Consider the following 16939-nt stretch of genomic DNA (forward strand, 5'->3'; position numbering starts at 1 on the left):
GAATAAACTTAACAAATTTATTAGGCAGATGATAGAGCTTTTTAAAAATTATCATGACACACTGTGACAAATATTTTACTAGGATCCAGAAGAAATAGTTTTAAATCATATTCCCATTGCCACTTCAGAGGCAGAGATGGAAAACTGTGCACTTCATACAGAGAAGCCTGATTCATATTTTCTTTTGAATATTCATTATTTAATTAAGATTAGGAAGATAAACAAGGAGATTGGACAGCTGTGGGAGACTGGTAATAAAATCAATTTTTTAAAAGAAAACTGCTTTACTACTGGCTCAGTGTAAACGTGGAGTGGTAATGTCTGAATGTTGTTACAATGTTATGGCTACTTGATATTTTGCATGAAGCGAGTTTACTATTTAATCTTATTTCTTAATCTAAGTGCTCCCCTTAAAAATAGCTTTCACATACATCACCAAGAGCTGCGTCCAGGAGAAAAAATTTGAACCAAACACTACTCCAATTTTCTGAACTTTAGCTTTAATTGCCTCTGCCCAAATCTTGAAACCTCTTGACACGTTCCCCAGTGACTGCAGCCGGTTGGACTGCGGGAAGTGTCACAAGGGGCTCTAACAGCCCGAACCAGGCAGCTACCAGCTCTGCAGGAGCAGAACTCCAGAGCAGAGCCAGCTCCCAGCCCTTCCTGGGGAAGTGGTGTAGGTGGTGATTTACCAGCCTGGAGAAAGAAAATCAGTGCCAGGAGGGACGGGAGGGAAACTGACCCTGTTCTAGAGAGTCCTAGTAAATTTTAACCAAAAACTGTCCAGGAGCAGGAGGGCTTGGTTCTCACCAGTGAAGGGGCAATGGTGAAGGAAGCATTACCCATGACATAACTGCGATATGGAAAACTGGAAGGTCTCATTTTGAGCTAGTTCATACCACCTTTGTAATTGTTTATGTGTGATCCTTGACCTGGAGGATTTATTGCATCCATCTGAGGTTAGCTGCTGGGACTGCCAACAAATCACACCATTCTTTAAGGCAACCATGCTTTATTTTTTACTTAATTTTACAGGGTTTAAAATTTACATTAAAAGCTACATGCACAGGCTTTTGTTGGTTTTGTCTGTTTTTACACTCTAAAAATTTTCATTTTGGGAAGTAGGTTGTAGGATGCTTTGCCTCTGTCTTCAAAAAACATTTCCAAGCTTCCTTGAAAACAGCCAGAATTTTGTCAAAAAATGAAGAGATTTTGAAGAAAGTAGAGATTTTAACAACCAGATATGGAACCCCAATGGGAAATTTTTCTCCATTGGTGTTGCATTGTCTTCCTACTAAAATTAACTTTTTGCCTTTGAGACTTGATGAGAGTAGAAGTGGAGCATAGTTTCACACTGTTTAGTTGACGGTATAGGATACACAGTAGGATGCCGCCTTCTGTATTGGTAGTGTTGTATTCACATTTTATGTTGGTCTCAGGGACACCAGTGAAATGCCCTTGAATGTTCAGCAAGATCTCTGAGCAGTGCAGGTCAGGGGGAAGAATTTTGTTTTCATGAGTGTACCGCCTTCAGCAGTTATTATTATGAGTTTTTGCGCAGAGAACACAGCCTAATAGATGCTGATGCTAGCTTCTAGATGGAATGACTTTTTCAGCTTGCTGTGCAAGAGAAAAATATCTTCAAACCCTCCAGCTTCATGCTGGAGAGCTGCAGAACTGCTGGAGGAGAGGACTTCTCATGTGAGTTAGCCTCCCACACACTGTAACCTCCAAAAATTCCAGTCCTTCTCACCAAACATTTAAAATCATTTGTGGTGAGACAAGAAATACATCATGTTTTGGAGCAGATTTAAAGCAAGGCTTTAAGATGTGAGTTCTCTGGTCTATGCCTAACTGCTTTGTGTGCTGTTTTGTTGTGAGTGTGCAAACACACTTGCACACACATAAATGTATGCATGTTTACATATGACTGTGATTAGATCTTGTAATGATGAGGACTGTAGGACACTACCATGTACAAATATATATTGTACCAAAACAATCTTTTAAAACAAGATGAGAGCTCATTTTCTCTTGGAAATAATGCAGTAAACATGGGAAAACACAAACGCCAAAACAAAAAGTTATGGAAAAAAATGTAATAAAGTAATGGTGGCTAAAATTCCTCGTTGCTTCTGAAAAGCAGAAGACCTAAGGCAAACCTTTGGAAAATTGAACACTTGTGGCTTTTATTTCCATGTTATTTCTGTACATTTGAAAATTAATTCTAATTTTTCTTGTTGTCATGGGGGACTCAAAGCACAAGGGAGCTTCTCACCACAAGAAACAAAAGTGGAGAGCCAGGATTCATGAACTCATTCAAAGGTATGTCGGATATGGGCTACTTTGTAATTCCATCCAATGTACTTTCCTTCTAAAGATCTTTCAGTTCTTTACAGATATTAATGAATGGAACTTCTCCCAAACAAAGGACCTCAGGCCTAGAAAAGTTGAGCCTGTGCATTTGAAAGAGGTCTCTGTTTTGGATTACCTCTGTTTTCAGATACCCAACTTGGCCTGTAGTTTTTAAGTGCTACACACAGTGCACTTCAAAAGGTGACCAAATGACTTCTCCCAGCATCCTTCATCCTTGCCTCTGAATTAGTCTTAGAGAGTGAAGGAAATATGTATTGGGGCAAAGTTTTTGTGATCAATGACCTTCAGATAAATACATGCATCAAATTACCTGCAAAGAAACGAAAAGACAAAATAAATAGCCCTCATGAATCGAGCAAAGGAAGCCATGTTCTGCTGTGACAGCTGATGAGCATTCTGCTGAGCACAAAAGAGGCCTAACTTCACTGAATAAATTATTGTCTTCAATCTAATACCCAGTGAAAGGAGAAAAATGGTGCAGCTATGGAAGAGATCAAATGTGGTTATTTAAATGTTTGATGTTCAGTAATGAAAACTGTTTACCTTCATAATTGTGTATTAGCAGCTAATAAAGGCAATAGATACAGTAGTTTAAAAGTAATAAAATCAACAACAAAGTGTATTTAATTTTAAATTGAATTGCAAGCAAATGGGCGTCCTAATGAACCCCTGTGTCAATGCAACTCTAACCAAATTAAGCGAAATCATTTCCATCATGAGAAGCTAAGTAAGTACAAAGTTCCAAACAACTTCTCTCCTTGAGAAGAATGCTTTAACTTTTCAGATGTTTCAGATCTGTGAATTAGTTAGGGCCATTCAAGAATCATCTTTTGTTATACTTCTGTTTAGGACGGCTGGACCCAAGTTTATGTGATTGACACTCAGGGATAAAACTGTGGTTAACCCTATTCTTCATGTATCCACTTCTTAGCACTTGAATCTTGTCCTTATTTCTCATCAGTCTTGGCTTGGGCAAGATTTCCATGTACTTAATTTCCAGTAGCATCCATACAGACCTTCCAACTGATTCAGTTACTGCTTAGGAATTTCTGTGATACAATTCTAAAATAGAGGAATCTGGAAAACAGTTTTGCAATGAAGCAGTGGTAATTTTACTGGTGTAAATGTGTACATATCCAAAAGAAAAGAAATAGGTGAGGTCTGAATAGAAACTGATATATAATAATGTCCTACAATCTTGGGGGCAGGAGCATCTGTTTCAGTAGAGGGGAATTTGAACTATGTGTTACCTAAGTAGCATTTATGCATGAGTCTGGGATGTTTAGCATGACTGCAGAGGCTCTGTTATTTTCTTAATGAAGAAGCATGTTAATCTTTACAAATGTGGAGGCATCTGATATAATCACTTAGCATGCAGAGGAGAATGGGAATGATGGTGCTGGTATTGAATTTTTCCAAAGCAAGGAAGGAATGCTGGAGGAACGCTTCAGAAATGCAGTCCAGAGAAATGTTTTTGGGTTTGAATCTTGATTCCTCTCTTCCTCTCTTCCTCTCTTCCTCTCTTCCTCTCTTCCTCTCTTCCTCTCTTCCTCTTTTCCTCTCTTCCTCTCTTCCCCTCTCTCTCTTTTTTTTTTTAATGAACACCAAGTGATAACATTTTCTTTTGTGGCTAAAGACTTAACTGAGTTCATTGCTTGGCAACCTAAGACAGCCTATTCTCTGATGCCTGTGTTGTAGACACCCAAGTCAATCCTGCATTGCCAGTGCACCTGATGCAGTGGTTTTTCCTTGGCTCCATGTGGTTCCTCTCAGGAAGCTCCAGGGATTTTCTTTGATGTCAAGCATGGTTCTGGGCTGGCCTTGAGCCATGAACAGCCTGCTCAGCCTCCACCCTCTGAGAGCCGTCATGGATTTGTCTGTGACTGACCCTCCCTGGCCTCTTAAAGCCTGTTGTGGAAGCAAGGGCTGATGTGTTTTGAAACCAGCAGAGCATCTACAGATGTTTTTACTTAGGGTCCATAATATTTAGATGCTGATGACACTTAGGAATAGAGGAATTACTCATGGTTCTGAGTCTGTTGAAAGATGGGATGGGATTGCCAAAGCATGCAGCTTTATAGTGCTCATTGTAAATGACTTAGTTTTGCATTTGCTCCTGCTGGGTTCTAGGAATGAAGTTTTCTCCATAGGGTACTGTGCCTTTTGTGTTCTCTGTGCACTAAGAAGGGCAGCGTTGGGTTGTCCAATGTTGGTCTATTCTTGCACTATTTTCTGGTATTCTGTTTTGCTACAGTGACCTTTCTTCAAAAACAAAAACCCAACAACTTTGAGTTGATATAATTACCCCCCAAATCACTTTAAATACAAAACAAGTTAACATGTGAATAACAAGCAAGCTTCTGCAGCTCACAAACACCTGAAAATTTGTGTATGTGCATGTATATAATTTATATATATAGCTCTTGTCCTGTATACATTCTGAAGATTTATAAATTATTTAAGATTAACATATACAATTGCAAGATTTTTTTGGGGGGAAAAAACCAACAGAAAGTAAGATTTTTTTAAACAGAATTAATTTTTTAGTGGTTTAGAGCAATGTAGGCCCCAAAGAATCAGTGTTTTCCAAAAACCTGTCCAAATTTATTGGAGTTGTCAGTCAGTTCTCAAAGTGAGTGAGGCAATGGCTTCCTACTGAAATATTCTTAACCTAGATCCTAAGCCCCAATGCCAGATAGAGCTGATTACAGACAGGCGGTGAAAGCTGGGGTCTTGTTTTGTTTTTTTTCTTAATGCTGCTTTTTGAAGTCTAGTTATTTCTCTTCTTTGGCACACTTTTGTTTCTCCTGGGTGCCGTGCAAGTCTTATGATATGTTCAAGGAAAATATGAAACTGTTGTATTTCCAACAGTGAGTGTTTTCTGTGTATGCACTGTAGTTCATTTATTTTCCTTTCTTCTTCCCATTCTAACCTCTGCAGGGTGGGAAGTCAGCTGCTGAAAACAGAGGAGAGTGGAATTGAAGAAGAAATGGTAGCCAGCTTTGGTAACCTTGCAGGTGTGAATTCTGGATTAAATGGAGCAGCAGGAACTTGTGGGGAGGTGAGATTCTCCATAAGTGCTCTTTTCCCTGATATGAACTGCTAAATCACGGAATCAATTGCATTCCATTATTTTTGTTTTGTTTGGTTTTGTTTTTTTTTTCTCTTTTCATAGTTTAAGAGGATAGAATTTAACAGGTTTCAAAATATGCTTTCCAGCAAAAGCAACCATATGCTTAAAGAGAATGTCTAAAGCTATTAATGATGAATCATTTGGGCATGGCAAGAGTTCCTCAAGACAGTTTGTCAGCGCTGGCCAAGCAAAGTCTTTCAGCAGGAGATGAGACAGCTATGCCACCATGCAAATGAGACAGGCTTGAAATATGATGAATCTTCTATCTCCTTTTCCTACTCGACTGACACTCGCTTTGAGGAAGGTTGTAAATGCAAGAGAGATTGTGGTATAATTCCTCAGACTGGCGTTTCTGCCCCCCAGTCACTATTCGATTATCTTCCAAATTGCTGTGTTTCAGAGAGATAAAGATTTTTTATGGCTTGCTGACTTGAAACAACCAGAAGAGCCAGAAAAGAGATGGCTAACCGGCCATGCATAGTAATTCCATTGGTAAATGACAAAATCTTTGTTTGTATGACATTTCCAAAGTTACTACAGAAGATGAATCTAAAATACAAAATGTCACATTTGGCATGCAAAACTATCACAATATATTTCAGTATAAAATTCATAGAGGCGTTTAATTTAGAATGTGTTTAATAACGAAGGCTGCCTGCATCAGTAATCCTGCCTTGAGGTTTAAAAAGATTGTCTTATTTATTCATATAATGTTAATTTTTTTATATATGATTCAGAAACCAAAAATATTAAGGTTAAATCTTCATTGTTAATTAAGATTTTCTAATTAAGCTGAAAATAATTGTCATTCAGATTAGTTGTTAAGTATGGTTTGTGTTGAGAAACAAAAGAAGTTTAACAAATTCAGCTGTTTATTTAACTGCTTAATTTAATTCCAGAAGCTTTCTATCTATATGGAAATATGCTATCTCTTCCAAAATAAATCCAAGACAGGATTAAAGAAGAGATTATTAGCTACTGTGGGCTTAAACTGTGAGACTACTAAACCTAGTAGTCAAGGTAGCCATGTGATTCCTAAGTGTGGCATGGGTTCAGATATCCAGTTGCATTAAAAGAAGACTAATGCAAGAAATTGAAATTTCTTGGGGAAAAGAGAAACAATACTGCTGATTTTAAGCACTACAAAATTAGTTATGGCAGGAACAGTTTTATCCATTCAAATCAACACTAGAGCCCAAATGGGACTCCCTGTTGTGTGCCTGACCCTGCAGATTACATTTGGGCAGCACCAAAATATCTTCTGGTGCAGTGGGACAGACACTTTGCCATTATTCAGGCAAAGTTGGGTAAAGATCATGCCGCTGTGCCTGTTCCCCTCCACAAACCTCCACACTGGGAAGCTGAGCATACAAGGAAAGCACCAGAAAAGCATTTCTGGTATGCAGCATTTATTCCATACTAAATGTTCTGTAACTCAGACAACATCTTGTCAACAGCAAGTGGCAGATGTTTCCTTTTGTCTGGACTTGGAATAAAGGTGCCTGTAGGGAATTGTTATTAAACTCTACACGTGTTGCACTTTGATTACTATTTTTAAGAGAATCTGATTATGATAATCAGAAGGTGAAAGGATAGTCTGCATGTTACACAGCACTAATAGCTTTGGCAAGGCTAACAATTAGTATGAAAACATGGCCTACCCTGTCTTTCTCTGTGCCTACAGCCTGTTCATCACATCATGCATTGTGCCTGTTTTGAAAAGCATGCTGTATTTTTGAAGGTATTGTTTTCCAGTTAATTCTGCCTCGTTATTGTAGGGCAATGTCTTCTGGTGTCATACTTCACCAGCTCCACCTTCCCCCCAAGGATGCCGAACATTTTATTAGTAGTATTTGTATTGATTTTTCTTTTATCTGTCATCTCTGTGACTTTTGACCTCCCTAATTGCAGATCCTTGGTAAGCAGTAGGTAATTGCAGGTTGAACAAGAAGCGTGTTGTCTGCTTTTCAGTGGTTATTTTCTGGAAGAAATTTGTCCTTGCTAATTGTATGGTTAAAGTCAGCCCAGCCCAGATCAGTAACTCCGAACCTTCTCCCTAGGTTGACTGCTCCAAGATGCCGCAACCACTAGAAATTCACCTCAGATGCCTGAGGGGAGTCAAAGATAAGGTCCCCAAAGGCCTCTACACTCTCAAAGTTTCTGTTCTCAGCCGCTTAGGTGGTGCCTTGGTGGAGCTGGAGGAGCAGCCTCAGGCCAGGACGACACAGGCTGTTAGTCACGGTGGAAACTTCTATGACACTGAAATCCACTTTGGACAAAGCATCCAGACAGTAAGCAGCACTTCATAAATATACTGTCTTTGCTTTGAAAGTTAAAACACATCCGCCCATTCTCCTTTAGGCTTATATATTTAATGCATTCCATCATGTTAATAATTTATTTAATAATTTAAGGTGCAATTTAGGAAGGTGCAATTTTTTTCCCCCTAGGTTAACCCTCATCACTCACTTTAAAGGTGCCAAACATATGCTGCATCATATAGTGTTGTCAGCTAATTTTAAATTTTACTTTTATTTTCTCTTATCTATGCAGCCTGTCAGCTATGTAATTTGATTTCTGTAAAGTAGCTTTAGAATAATAAATGAACGAGTGGGTGTATATAAACACATGAATGCCCAAATCCTTCTGTGAGTTTTTAGCTCCATTGACCCCCATTTGCCAAAAAAGCAGCATTTGGATTATTTTGGAAGGAGCCCAAACACTTGAGGCTCTATTCTGTCTTTTGCGACTGAGGCACACATATTTTCCTGCCTAAGCATGCTGTGCATGGCAGGATTGTTGTGTGTCAGTTGCTCACTGTTGTAGCTAATGCCTAGTGCTGGTTGGAACACTGGTCTCAAATAAACTCTCTGGCACATGAAAGCTTCTTTACAGTTTGAAAAACAATCTTCATCTCTCTCAGTGTGGGTTGTTTTTTACTTTTTTTGGTTTCTTTTTTTTTTGGTTTGTTTTTTTTTTTTTCCTTCTGGTGCATGTTACAAGGCACTGGTAGAATAAAGAGTCTTTTCTGTTTTCAGTCATTTATTTTGGGGTATGACCTGAATGGTAGATTTCCTCCTCCACCTGTTCTGTTGTGTAGATACAGAATAGACAGGCGGCTCCTATCCTAAAGAGCTTTCAGGCAAACCAACTTTTATGTGTGGCACTGATGCCTTCAGTTACTTGCAGATAGATCATTTCAGATGTTGAGTTTGTTATACACAAAGTGCTGCTAAGTCACATTTTCTGGTTTTTAATTGTTTATCACCTGTAATGGATAATGAACAGTGTCTGTAAACACAGCTATCAGCCCAAAACGAATTGCACGTATAGAGGTGGAAACTGTGAATGGACTTTCACATGATGTTAAAACATGCATCTATCAGAGAAATCACTAAGCTCTGATTCCCTCCTAGGCAGGATGCAACTGGTAGGTTACCTCCTTGAAATATTGTCTTGAAAGGAGAAGGCTGGGTACTAGGACTGAATGTCTGGCATGTCCTGCTTCTTACTTTCAGCATCACAATTCTCCTAGGTCTTTGCAGGTTTTACACTTTCAAATTTGCTTCATAGTTCTCTTGAAACTTCACAGAGGACATATAATTAGCATCTTCACCAAACTTCATTTTTACTCTAGTGAACTGGGGCGCAGGCATTGGGCAAGTTCCCTTAAAATACAGGAGCAGGAGAAGCTGGATTCCATGACTTTCTACTAATTCCCTATCTTCATTGCTGGGTAATGTACAGCAAAACCTTAATGCCATAATTTTAGAGAACCCTCTCTACCAGGGAGAGAAGACCCAGGGTATGTTGTACCCTGGAGGACTCTACCTTTCTATTCTTCCACCTTGCTAGTGGTGCACAACCTTAAGGTATGTTTTAATGAAACCCTTAGGGTGTGTGCTGAGATATGAGGCAAATTTTGGGCTTCAGATAGTTAGCACCTGCACCTATCACAAGACTTAGGGTAAGTAGTGAGGTCTTAGTGGTGAGCTCTACATGAGCATCTGGGTTTGAACAGAATCTTACACACAGCACTGCTGCCCTGGGATATATTATGGTGTGAGAAATAGGAGTGCTCACAAATGAAGAATATGCTTTTGTTTCCACTGGCCTGAATAATAATAGGAGTTCAGTGTAAACATGGTGAAAATGAAGACATGCATGCTTGATATTGAAGGAAAGCCTAATTTTAACTAATATATTAGAGAAGTTGTTCCAGAACACTACATCCTTCCAAAAATAATAACCCTGTCATGTCGGCAAAGTTGGTGTCAGCGTGGGTTACCTGCTGCGTACAGAAAGTGCTGGTCATGTAAGTTAGATCTGCCTCAGGGCTAGTCTGACTTGCACACCCGACCTTTCAAAAATGTTTTTTGTTCATTAATCAATGTTCTTTGCTCCAGCTTGCCAGCTTCCCCTCTTTCCACTCCTTCATTGTCCTCCTTTTTAGTTTGTCAACCTACCTCCCTCAGTAACCTCTGACTACATACTAGACAGAGGCTCCTAATAGCTGCAGTTGAATTTCATTTATCCTTCAGTAAGGCCAGACAGTCACACAAGTCATTTATTTTCCTTAAATTATGCTGAAAGAAACATGTATGAATGCTTTGGATTGTGGTAAAGCATGAGTGCTGTTTCAAATGACTTTTTACAATTTTACAAATAACAATGAACTGCATGATCTGAAGGGGACTTGTTTTGGACTCCGCATTTCTAGGATATTTTCATGTATTTAGTTTATGCAAGTGGGCTTTAGGCTTTGATAGATTAAGTCTGTATGGTTTAGGCAGAGTGAGAGCTGTCCTGAAGTGTCACCTACCTTATCAAACTAACTTAATGTGAATTTGAGATTAAAAAATTGCAGTGTAGATTAAGTAGTGGTGCAGAAGCTTTGTTTCTATAATTCGGATGTATTTTTACACTGCCAGATTTTTCTCAGGTCTGGAATGAAAGTTGAGTAAGGAGGGGATAGGAAAGGAGATGAGATGCTTACTGTGCATAGAATAAGGCAGTCATGCAACTAGGCTGTCCTTAGCAGCACCTGTACAGATGTGACTGCATCACCTTTACACTAGACCAAGGATTTTACAAGTATGACTTCCTTATTGCTGTCTCATGCTGGCTAAGGTCCTACTATAGATAAGCAGTCAGTAAATTCCTTTTGATCATGATGTATTGAAAGCAGGGCTTTACTCCACAGGATTACATCCCAGTGTTAGCAAATCCAGGTTACGTTTTCCACCTTAATGATGATTTGAAGAGCACAAATGAGTTGAAGTATGCAAAAGTTATATTTCTCACAGAAAAAGAAAGTGCTTGGGTTGTTTGGTGAGGGTTTTTTTGTTTTGGTTTGTTGTTTGTTTTTTTGGGGTTTTTTTGTATGTTTTGTTTTGTTTTTTTCCTGACCGGCTTTTCTTGAGTCCAGCTGACATTAAAATAATTGTATGGAACAATCACAACAACAAGAACAAATCTTCACTTTTCAGAATCAAAATATTCATTGGCTTCAATGGAATAAAAGTTGGAGTGTAGTTAAAAAAGCTTCTATTTTTTTAAAAAAATATTTTCAACTATAATTTCAATTATCAGGACCAAAATATTTTGTTTAAAATTACCAACTTTGCCTACAGAGTAGGAACCTTTAAGGCACATGTTCCTATTTCAAGTATTTGCAATTTCTGAAACACTTTTTTAGAAAAAATATTGCTTATTAAGACGAGTTTTTATTCAGAATGGGAAGCTCAGGTAGGAAATTTTCAGCTGTTGCAAAGGGCCCTTCCATAAGCTGATGGTGCTGCCTGCAAGTGACATTTAAAAGACATTCATTACGCTGTCCAGTCCCTGGGAAGTCAGTCCAGCACTGCTGAACAGAAACAGGGACAATTGCATCAGGGCTGAGCTCCCCAAACTGGTTTTTAACCCCGGTCTCCCTGCATCCATTTGTCATCAGTCCTTTTTCTGTGAGAGCCTTTCAGAACTGGCACTGCAGCAACAGAGGTGTGAGCTCCACAAGTGTGTGAGCACTGGTGCTACACAGTTGATCCAGCGTACCTGGAACTTGGGACAGTGCTGAATCTGTTCATATGCATGAAAAGATACCATTGCTAGCAGAACAGTTCACAGAACTGAGGATTTTTAAAGAGTATATCAACTGGTTAATATTTATGTAGCAGCGTGGCGAGGTACTAGCAATATTATAACAGTAGCTGGGTACCATTTTGTTTTACTTGAGGGAAATTCAATATGAATAAAACAGCAACTTTTCAAACATGACATTTAATCCACTCATGTAAATCATACCAGGAGATCTATTATTCATTATTAAAAGGGCAGCATATTTTTATTATACTGAAAATGAAACACAAATGCTGTGAAAAATTTAGTGCCTTTTCCTGAAGTTTCAGGACACTTATCATGCAGTCATCTAGCAGGGGCTGACACTCATTTTAAAATATAGCTACAAAATTAATAAATTTGAACTCTTTTGCTTGGAAAAAGAGGATGTTCTATTTCACTGAATGAGGGATTTATTATTTATTTAAGCCTTCCTAAATACTTCAGATGGCAAAGTACTTTGATAATGTTCATATTTGGAGTTAGATATGTAACAAATAAAGTTCATATCTTTGTTGTTATTAGTCATTTCCAACATTTTCTTCCCTGAAGTGCATTTTGAAAACTACATATATCAGAAACTGATTAACATGACCTAAGGTATTAATTCTTAAAATATGATGAAACAAACAGTTTCAAGGACATTATTTTCTGTATGTCAGCAGCTGTCTAAGGACTGCGATGCTTTTAATAATTACAAAACAAAGTATCATTAGGAAAAGTAGACCACAAACTTCCTTCTTCCCCCTCCTCCTCCTCCCCTCCTGGTTTATTTTATTCTTGAGTGAAATACTGGCATAAGTGAAGAACATCTAGCTCTAGGACACTTTTTAGGACATAACATAAGAGCTTGATACAATATGAAAAAAAGATAGTGCTTGGCAGTGCCAGAGGACTTTCACAATGAGAGCCACTTAAATTTTCTCTGCATGCAATTATTTGCAGTTGGGATGAAAAGGTGCTACGTGAACCTTTTGGTAAATTCAAGAACTATGCTTGTACAGACACTTGTATTTATTTGAAGACTGCGGTTCTAATGCTTTTTTTTTCACAGAGAAGAAGCTCGTTCTTTTTACTGCTTTTAATTTGTTTATCTGAGTTTGTTTGAGGGTCTGGTCTTTGCCATTTGCTAGATATCTCTGCAACAACTCCTCAAAATGCATATTCTCGGAGCAATTCTTACAAAGCTATTGCTTATTAGAATCTGTTGTATCTACTTTATTTAGCATTGTGCAATTTATTTACATATCTAAAAGGTTACAACTTATCCCAAGTTTTCTTTTTTGGTGATTGATTGGAGTTACTTTTCACATGTCTGGTCACTGTGCTCCAGTGGAGGTTGTTCTTGGAAACACCTGCTGGAATGCAGTATGTATGCAGGATCACCTTTAAAGCAATGCATGCTGCCCAAAAACCTCAGAAATGTGACCTATGTTACAATGCATCATATCTGACTAGAGGAAAATATGTAGCATGCTTTGGTAAATCTAGCAGACATATGTTAAACATCAAAAGTATCTGGGGACAGCATTTTATTTTGGACCACTCCATGGTTTATTCCCTACTTAATTGGAAATTATATCTGTAAGTGAGCTTGACGTGAGCCATAGGATACAATAGTTGTAAAAAAGTCGTATATTATCTAGGGGAAACCAGCAGGAAAGCAGAATGCAACCTCTGCCTATATCCTTAGCTCCAAGTGAATCCCAAACAACAGAGAGCACCAAGAACAAAAAAATGCCAGCCCCAACTAAACATTCTGTGATTGGAAAAAAAGAGCATCTCCATGACTCACCAGTGCTGACTATCTGGAACTGTGAAAAGGGACCTAAACTGTGTTTTGGTCCAGACTTGCAAGTCATGGGAGCCAGCAAAACACCGTCAGAAAATGCTTTTCTTTTTTTACCTTAACATACCTGGTTTTAAAGTGTTTCACATTTTAAATAATTATACGTAAGCTCAGGATGAGCAGGGTAGTTGCAAAGCTGTGCTGCAGAAATGGGAAGAGTATTTTATGCAACCAAAGAGCAAAAAAGTGATCTTGCTTAATCATGCAGAGCACACATGGAAAAATGATTTTCTTCTCAGAGGTTGGTCTTCCTCTCCTCTTGTGGAAAGAGAGCAGAGCCTAACTGATTCTGGACTATCCAGGAAATGCTGAAGGAGCATGAACTCTGGATTATCACTGCTTCCCTTGCAAAGTGAGTGTTGCTGCATCCCTGGCTGGACTGAAGCCCATGGTTGAACAAGTTGCTACCTGAGATGTGATGAGGAATCCAGAACAGCATCAGGGAAAAAACATGAGATGGAGCAGCTGCTGGACCAAGAAAGAGAGGAGAGCTGCCTGCTCCTCCCCTGGAGCCTGGGGCAGGCAGAGCAGCACTACTGCGTGACTCAGCCCTGCGTGCCGAATGAGCCATGTCTTCATGAGACTCCTTGGCTCCAAGTGGTTTCTGGGCAAAGAACGTGTCCTCCTGACACAAAAGAAATAAACTCTTCTGTATCGTGTCTGTAGTCCGTGTTATCCTGGGAAACTCATGCTCTGACCGTGCTGAAATCAGTCTCAGGGATAAATAAGTGAAATGGGAGTGTCAGGAGAATGAACTGGGGTTCCTGCTTTCCTCTCACAAAGACAGTTTCTCCCTCGCAAGATGAGGTCAGAATCTACCCAGGCCAGTATATCACCAGAAGCACTCGGGGAGGCAGGAGCTGGATGTACCATACATTACTACTCCCTGCTGGTCCAAGAGCAGAAAAGAATTAGCAGCAGATGTGCCAGGACAATTAGCAACAGATGCAGAGGCTAAAGCTCACAGAATGCAAGCATTCCTCTATATTAGGGAAGATAAAAGGCCAGATTCTGGTCCTCTGGTGTAAGGTACTTGTGCATGAGATGCTGCTGGAGTTAACTGTGGGCTGACTTATCACTTCTAGAGAAGAAACAGGCAATGGGGAATTTTCAGTGCTCTGGTGAAAATGCATGGGAGAGGGCAGGTGTTTGTGTTGGGGCACTTGGTGTGGCTCTGGGAAGACACTGGGGTAATTTGGCACAGCATGCCAGGAGGAATCCTGCTCTCTGCCACTAGTGAAAGCAGTGAATAAATTGCCTGATTACAAATACTACTGTCCTGTGCTCCTGGCAGATCATGAGCCTCAGCTCTTGTGCTGTGGCCCAACAGCTTCTGGTCCATAGTCCACTGCTATCAGGGAAGCTAGGTGCCAGGAAAGATGGTGGTGCTGCTTAAAGGCTTAAGGAGATCTACAAGCTGCAGGGAGAGGACTCAGGGACCTCTTAGAGAACAGGGAACAAAAAAATTGTGGGGAAATGAATGATATGTCACTGTATGGTTGTCCTCTGATTTGTGTCTTATTTTGTATTCAGATACCTGTTCCAAGACAGGCAGTGATGGAAAGCTGGGGAAATAAATTTTCGACTGTTCCAGAACATTCTGGTGATAGATAGAGACTTTTGGAAAAACCCTAATAACATGATATTTTATTTTTACTTCAGTCCATGTTTCTATTTCCTCCCCTCTGGCCTTTTATAAATTTCAGAGTTACACAAACACTTCCTAAGAATGCCATTCTCTCTGCCTGTATGCTGGCCTTGCATATAAACAGGGAGAGCTTGAAATCTGGTTGTGAAAGCTCCCCTTTAATTGGGCAATAACAGCCTCATCTCCACCTCTATTCATTTGACACAGTAATTTTTATTTGTTAGTGATGGGAACTATTTCCTATTTAAAAGGTTTTCTACCTGTGTTTTACACCAGTGACATTCATGTGCTGTCGTTTTCATAATCAGAAATGATGGGATATTAGTTTATATGGTATTTTCCAAGATTCTTCTCTATAATAAGTAAATATTGAATTGCCATAACATATTTTAACTCTGTTTGAGTTGCAGTGGTCAATTTTTTGTGTGATATGAATAAGTGGTCTGACTTTTGTCCGCTTTTTTTCCCTAAATTTAAAACATTTGAAGGTGCAGAGGGATGAAGAAAGTTTATTTCTTCTCTGGCAAGGTTAAAGCCCAAGAGTAAGTCAGACAAAAACCCTCAAAAACTCACACTGGATATGTTTATTGAAATATTCAAATAGAATTCATTCTCTCTATAGAGTGAAACTATGGTGGCATATGGGGAAGTAAGATATATGACAATAAAACTGATATAAAACAGTTGAATTCAGAAATAGTGGCAGGAGATAATTTTAGTTCATTATGATTTAATTCAATTAAATGCAACACTGTTAACTGCAGACTAAGAAGTATTACTTGTGCCTGTGCAGGCACACACAAGCATTATTTATTCTCTGCCGCATCTCTCTTTGCAGAAGAAATTACACCACTTAAAGGGGGGTGCTCAATGCTTTCACAGGGCTGTAAAAGTCTCTATACCTCACAGACCTCAGTGGAAATTTGACCTGAGCAAGAGGAAATATTGAGGTAAATTGCTGGATAGCAGACCCCTCAAAACCCAAGAAGCTGTCCTTGGGTAGTATATGCTCTTTGTATGTCAGCAGTGTTGGTGCAGACTTGTGGATTAATTTACCAGATAGTGCCTCAAATGAGGTTGGCACCAGCAGGGAAAATATAACTGCTAATTTTATTTTTTTTTCATAAGCAAAACAATCCATCAGAACAAACTGCTCAGTTTGAGCTGCCTGTGCGTTGTCTATACCAGGCACTGCTGAGTCTCCTGAAAGGAAGCAATAACTGATCCCCATCCTCCTCTACTTACTTGAGCTGTTGCCTGCTCTGTACCTGAGAGCTCAGGTACAGCTCAAACCCACAGAGGCATGCAGGCATCCAAGGTCTGTGGATTTCAATCTGAGCTATCTGACTAAATGCCTTTGCGCATCCATGCCTAAGGGCTGTGCTGGCCCTGCCCCAAATCCCAACTCACAGCCTAGCAGAGGCTAATGAAGGGCAGGTGCCAGAGAATCGAGCTCTCTCCTCTCTCCCAGGGTTTCCCAGGGACAGTGAGCTGTGACAGAGAGCGTGTTCATAGTGGCAGTGGGAAAGGTTTAGCATGGACCCAAAGGCACCTGCATGAATGCTTGGTATGGTGGTACAGAGTAACAGGCAGAGGCTTGGCTGGGATTTTTGTACGGGTTCAACAGGAAGAAATTTCTTATTTGTCAGGTATGTTTTATTTGTCTGTGTAAGCTGAGATGTGTGACACTGTCCTACCTGGGTCAGGCACCCAGAGTTCATGCTTAAGGACTCCCAGTAGTCTTTGCAATCTCAGACCTTGTAGCAGATGGGTATATTATAAAGTTCTTTCCTATGTTTTGTGATTCTGTGTTTCC

At 39.5% G+C, this 16939-nt stretch overlaps 1 protein-coding gene across 1 annotated transcript in view; it reads left to right on the forward strand.

Annotated features, from left to right (window-relative positions):
• The window catches only part of LOC116994675, a 58050-nt gene that overhangs the window by 38267 nt on the left and 2844 nt on the right, over positions 1 to 16939 (forward strand). The window contains exons 7-9 of the mRNA XM_033056598.1: positions 2261 to 2325; positions 5317 to 5437; positions 7570 to 7800. Coding sequence (XP_032912489.1) covers positions 2261 to 2325; positions 5317 to 5437; positions 7570 to 7800 — 417 coding nt within the window. The remainder of the gene's footprint in view (positions 1 to 2260; positions 2326 to 5316; positions 5438 to 7569; positions 7801 to 16939) is intronic.

This window comes from Catharus ustulatus, chromosome 1 (assembly GCF_009819885.2).
Source record: "Catharus ustulatus isolate bCatUst1 chromosome 1, bCatUst1.pri.v2, whole genome shotgun sequence".
NCBI lineage: Eukaryota > Metazoa > Chordata > Aves > Passeriformes > Turdidae > Catharus > Catharus ustulatus.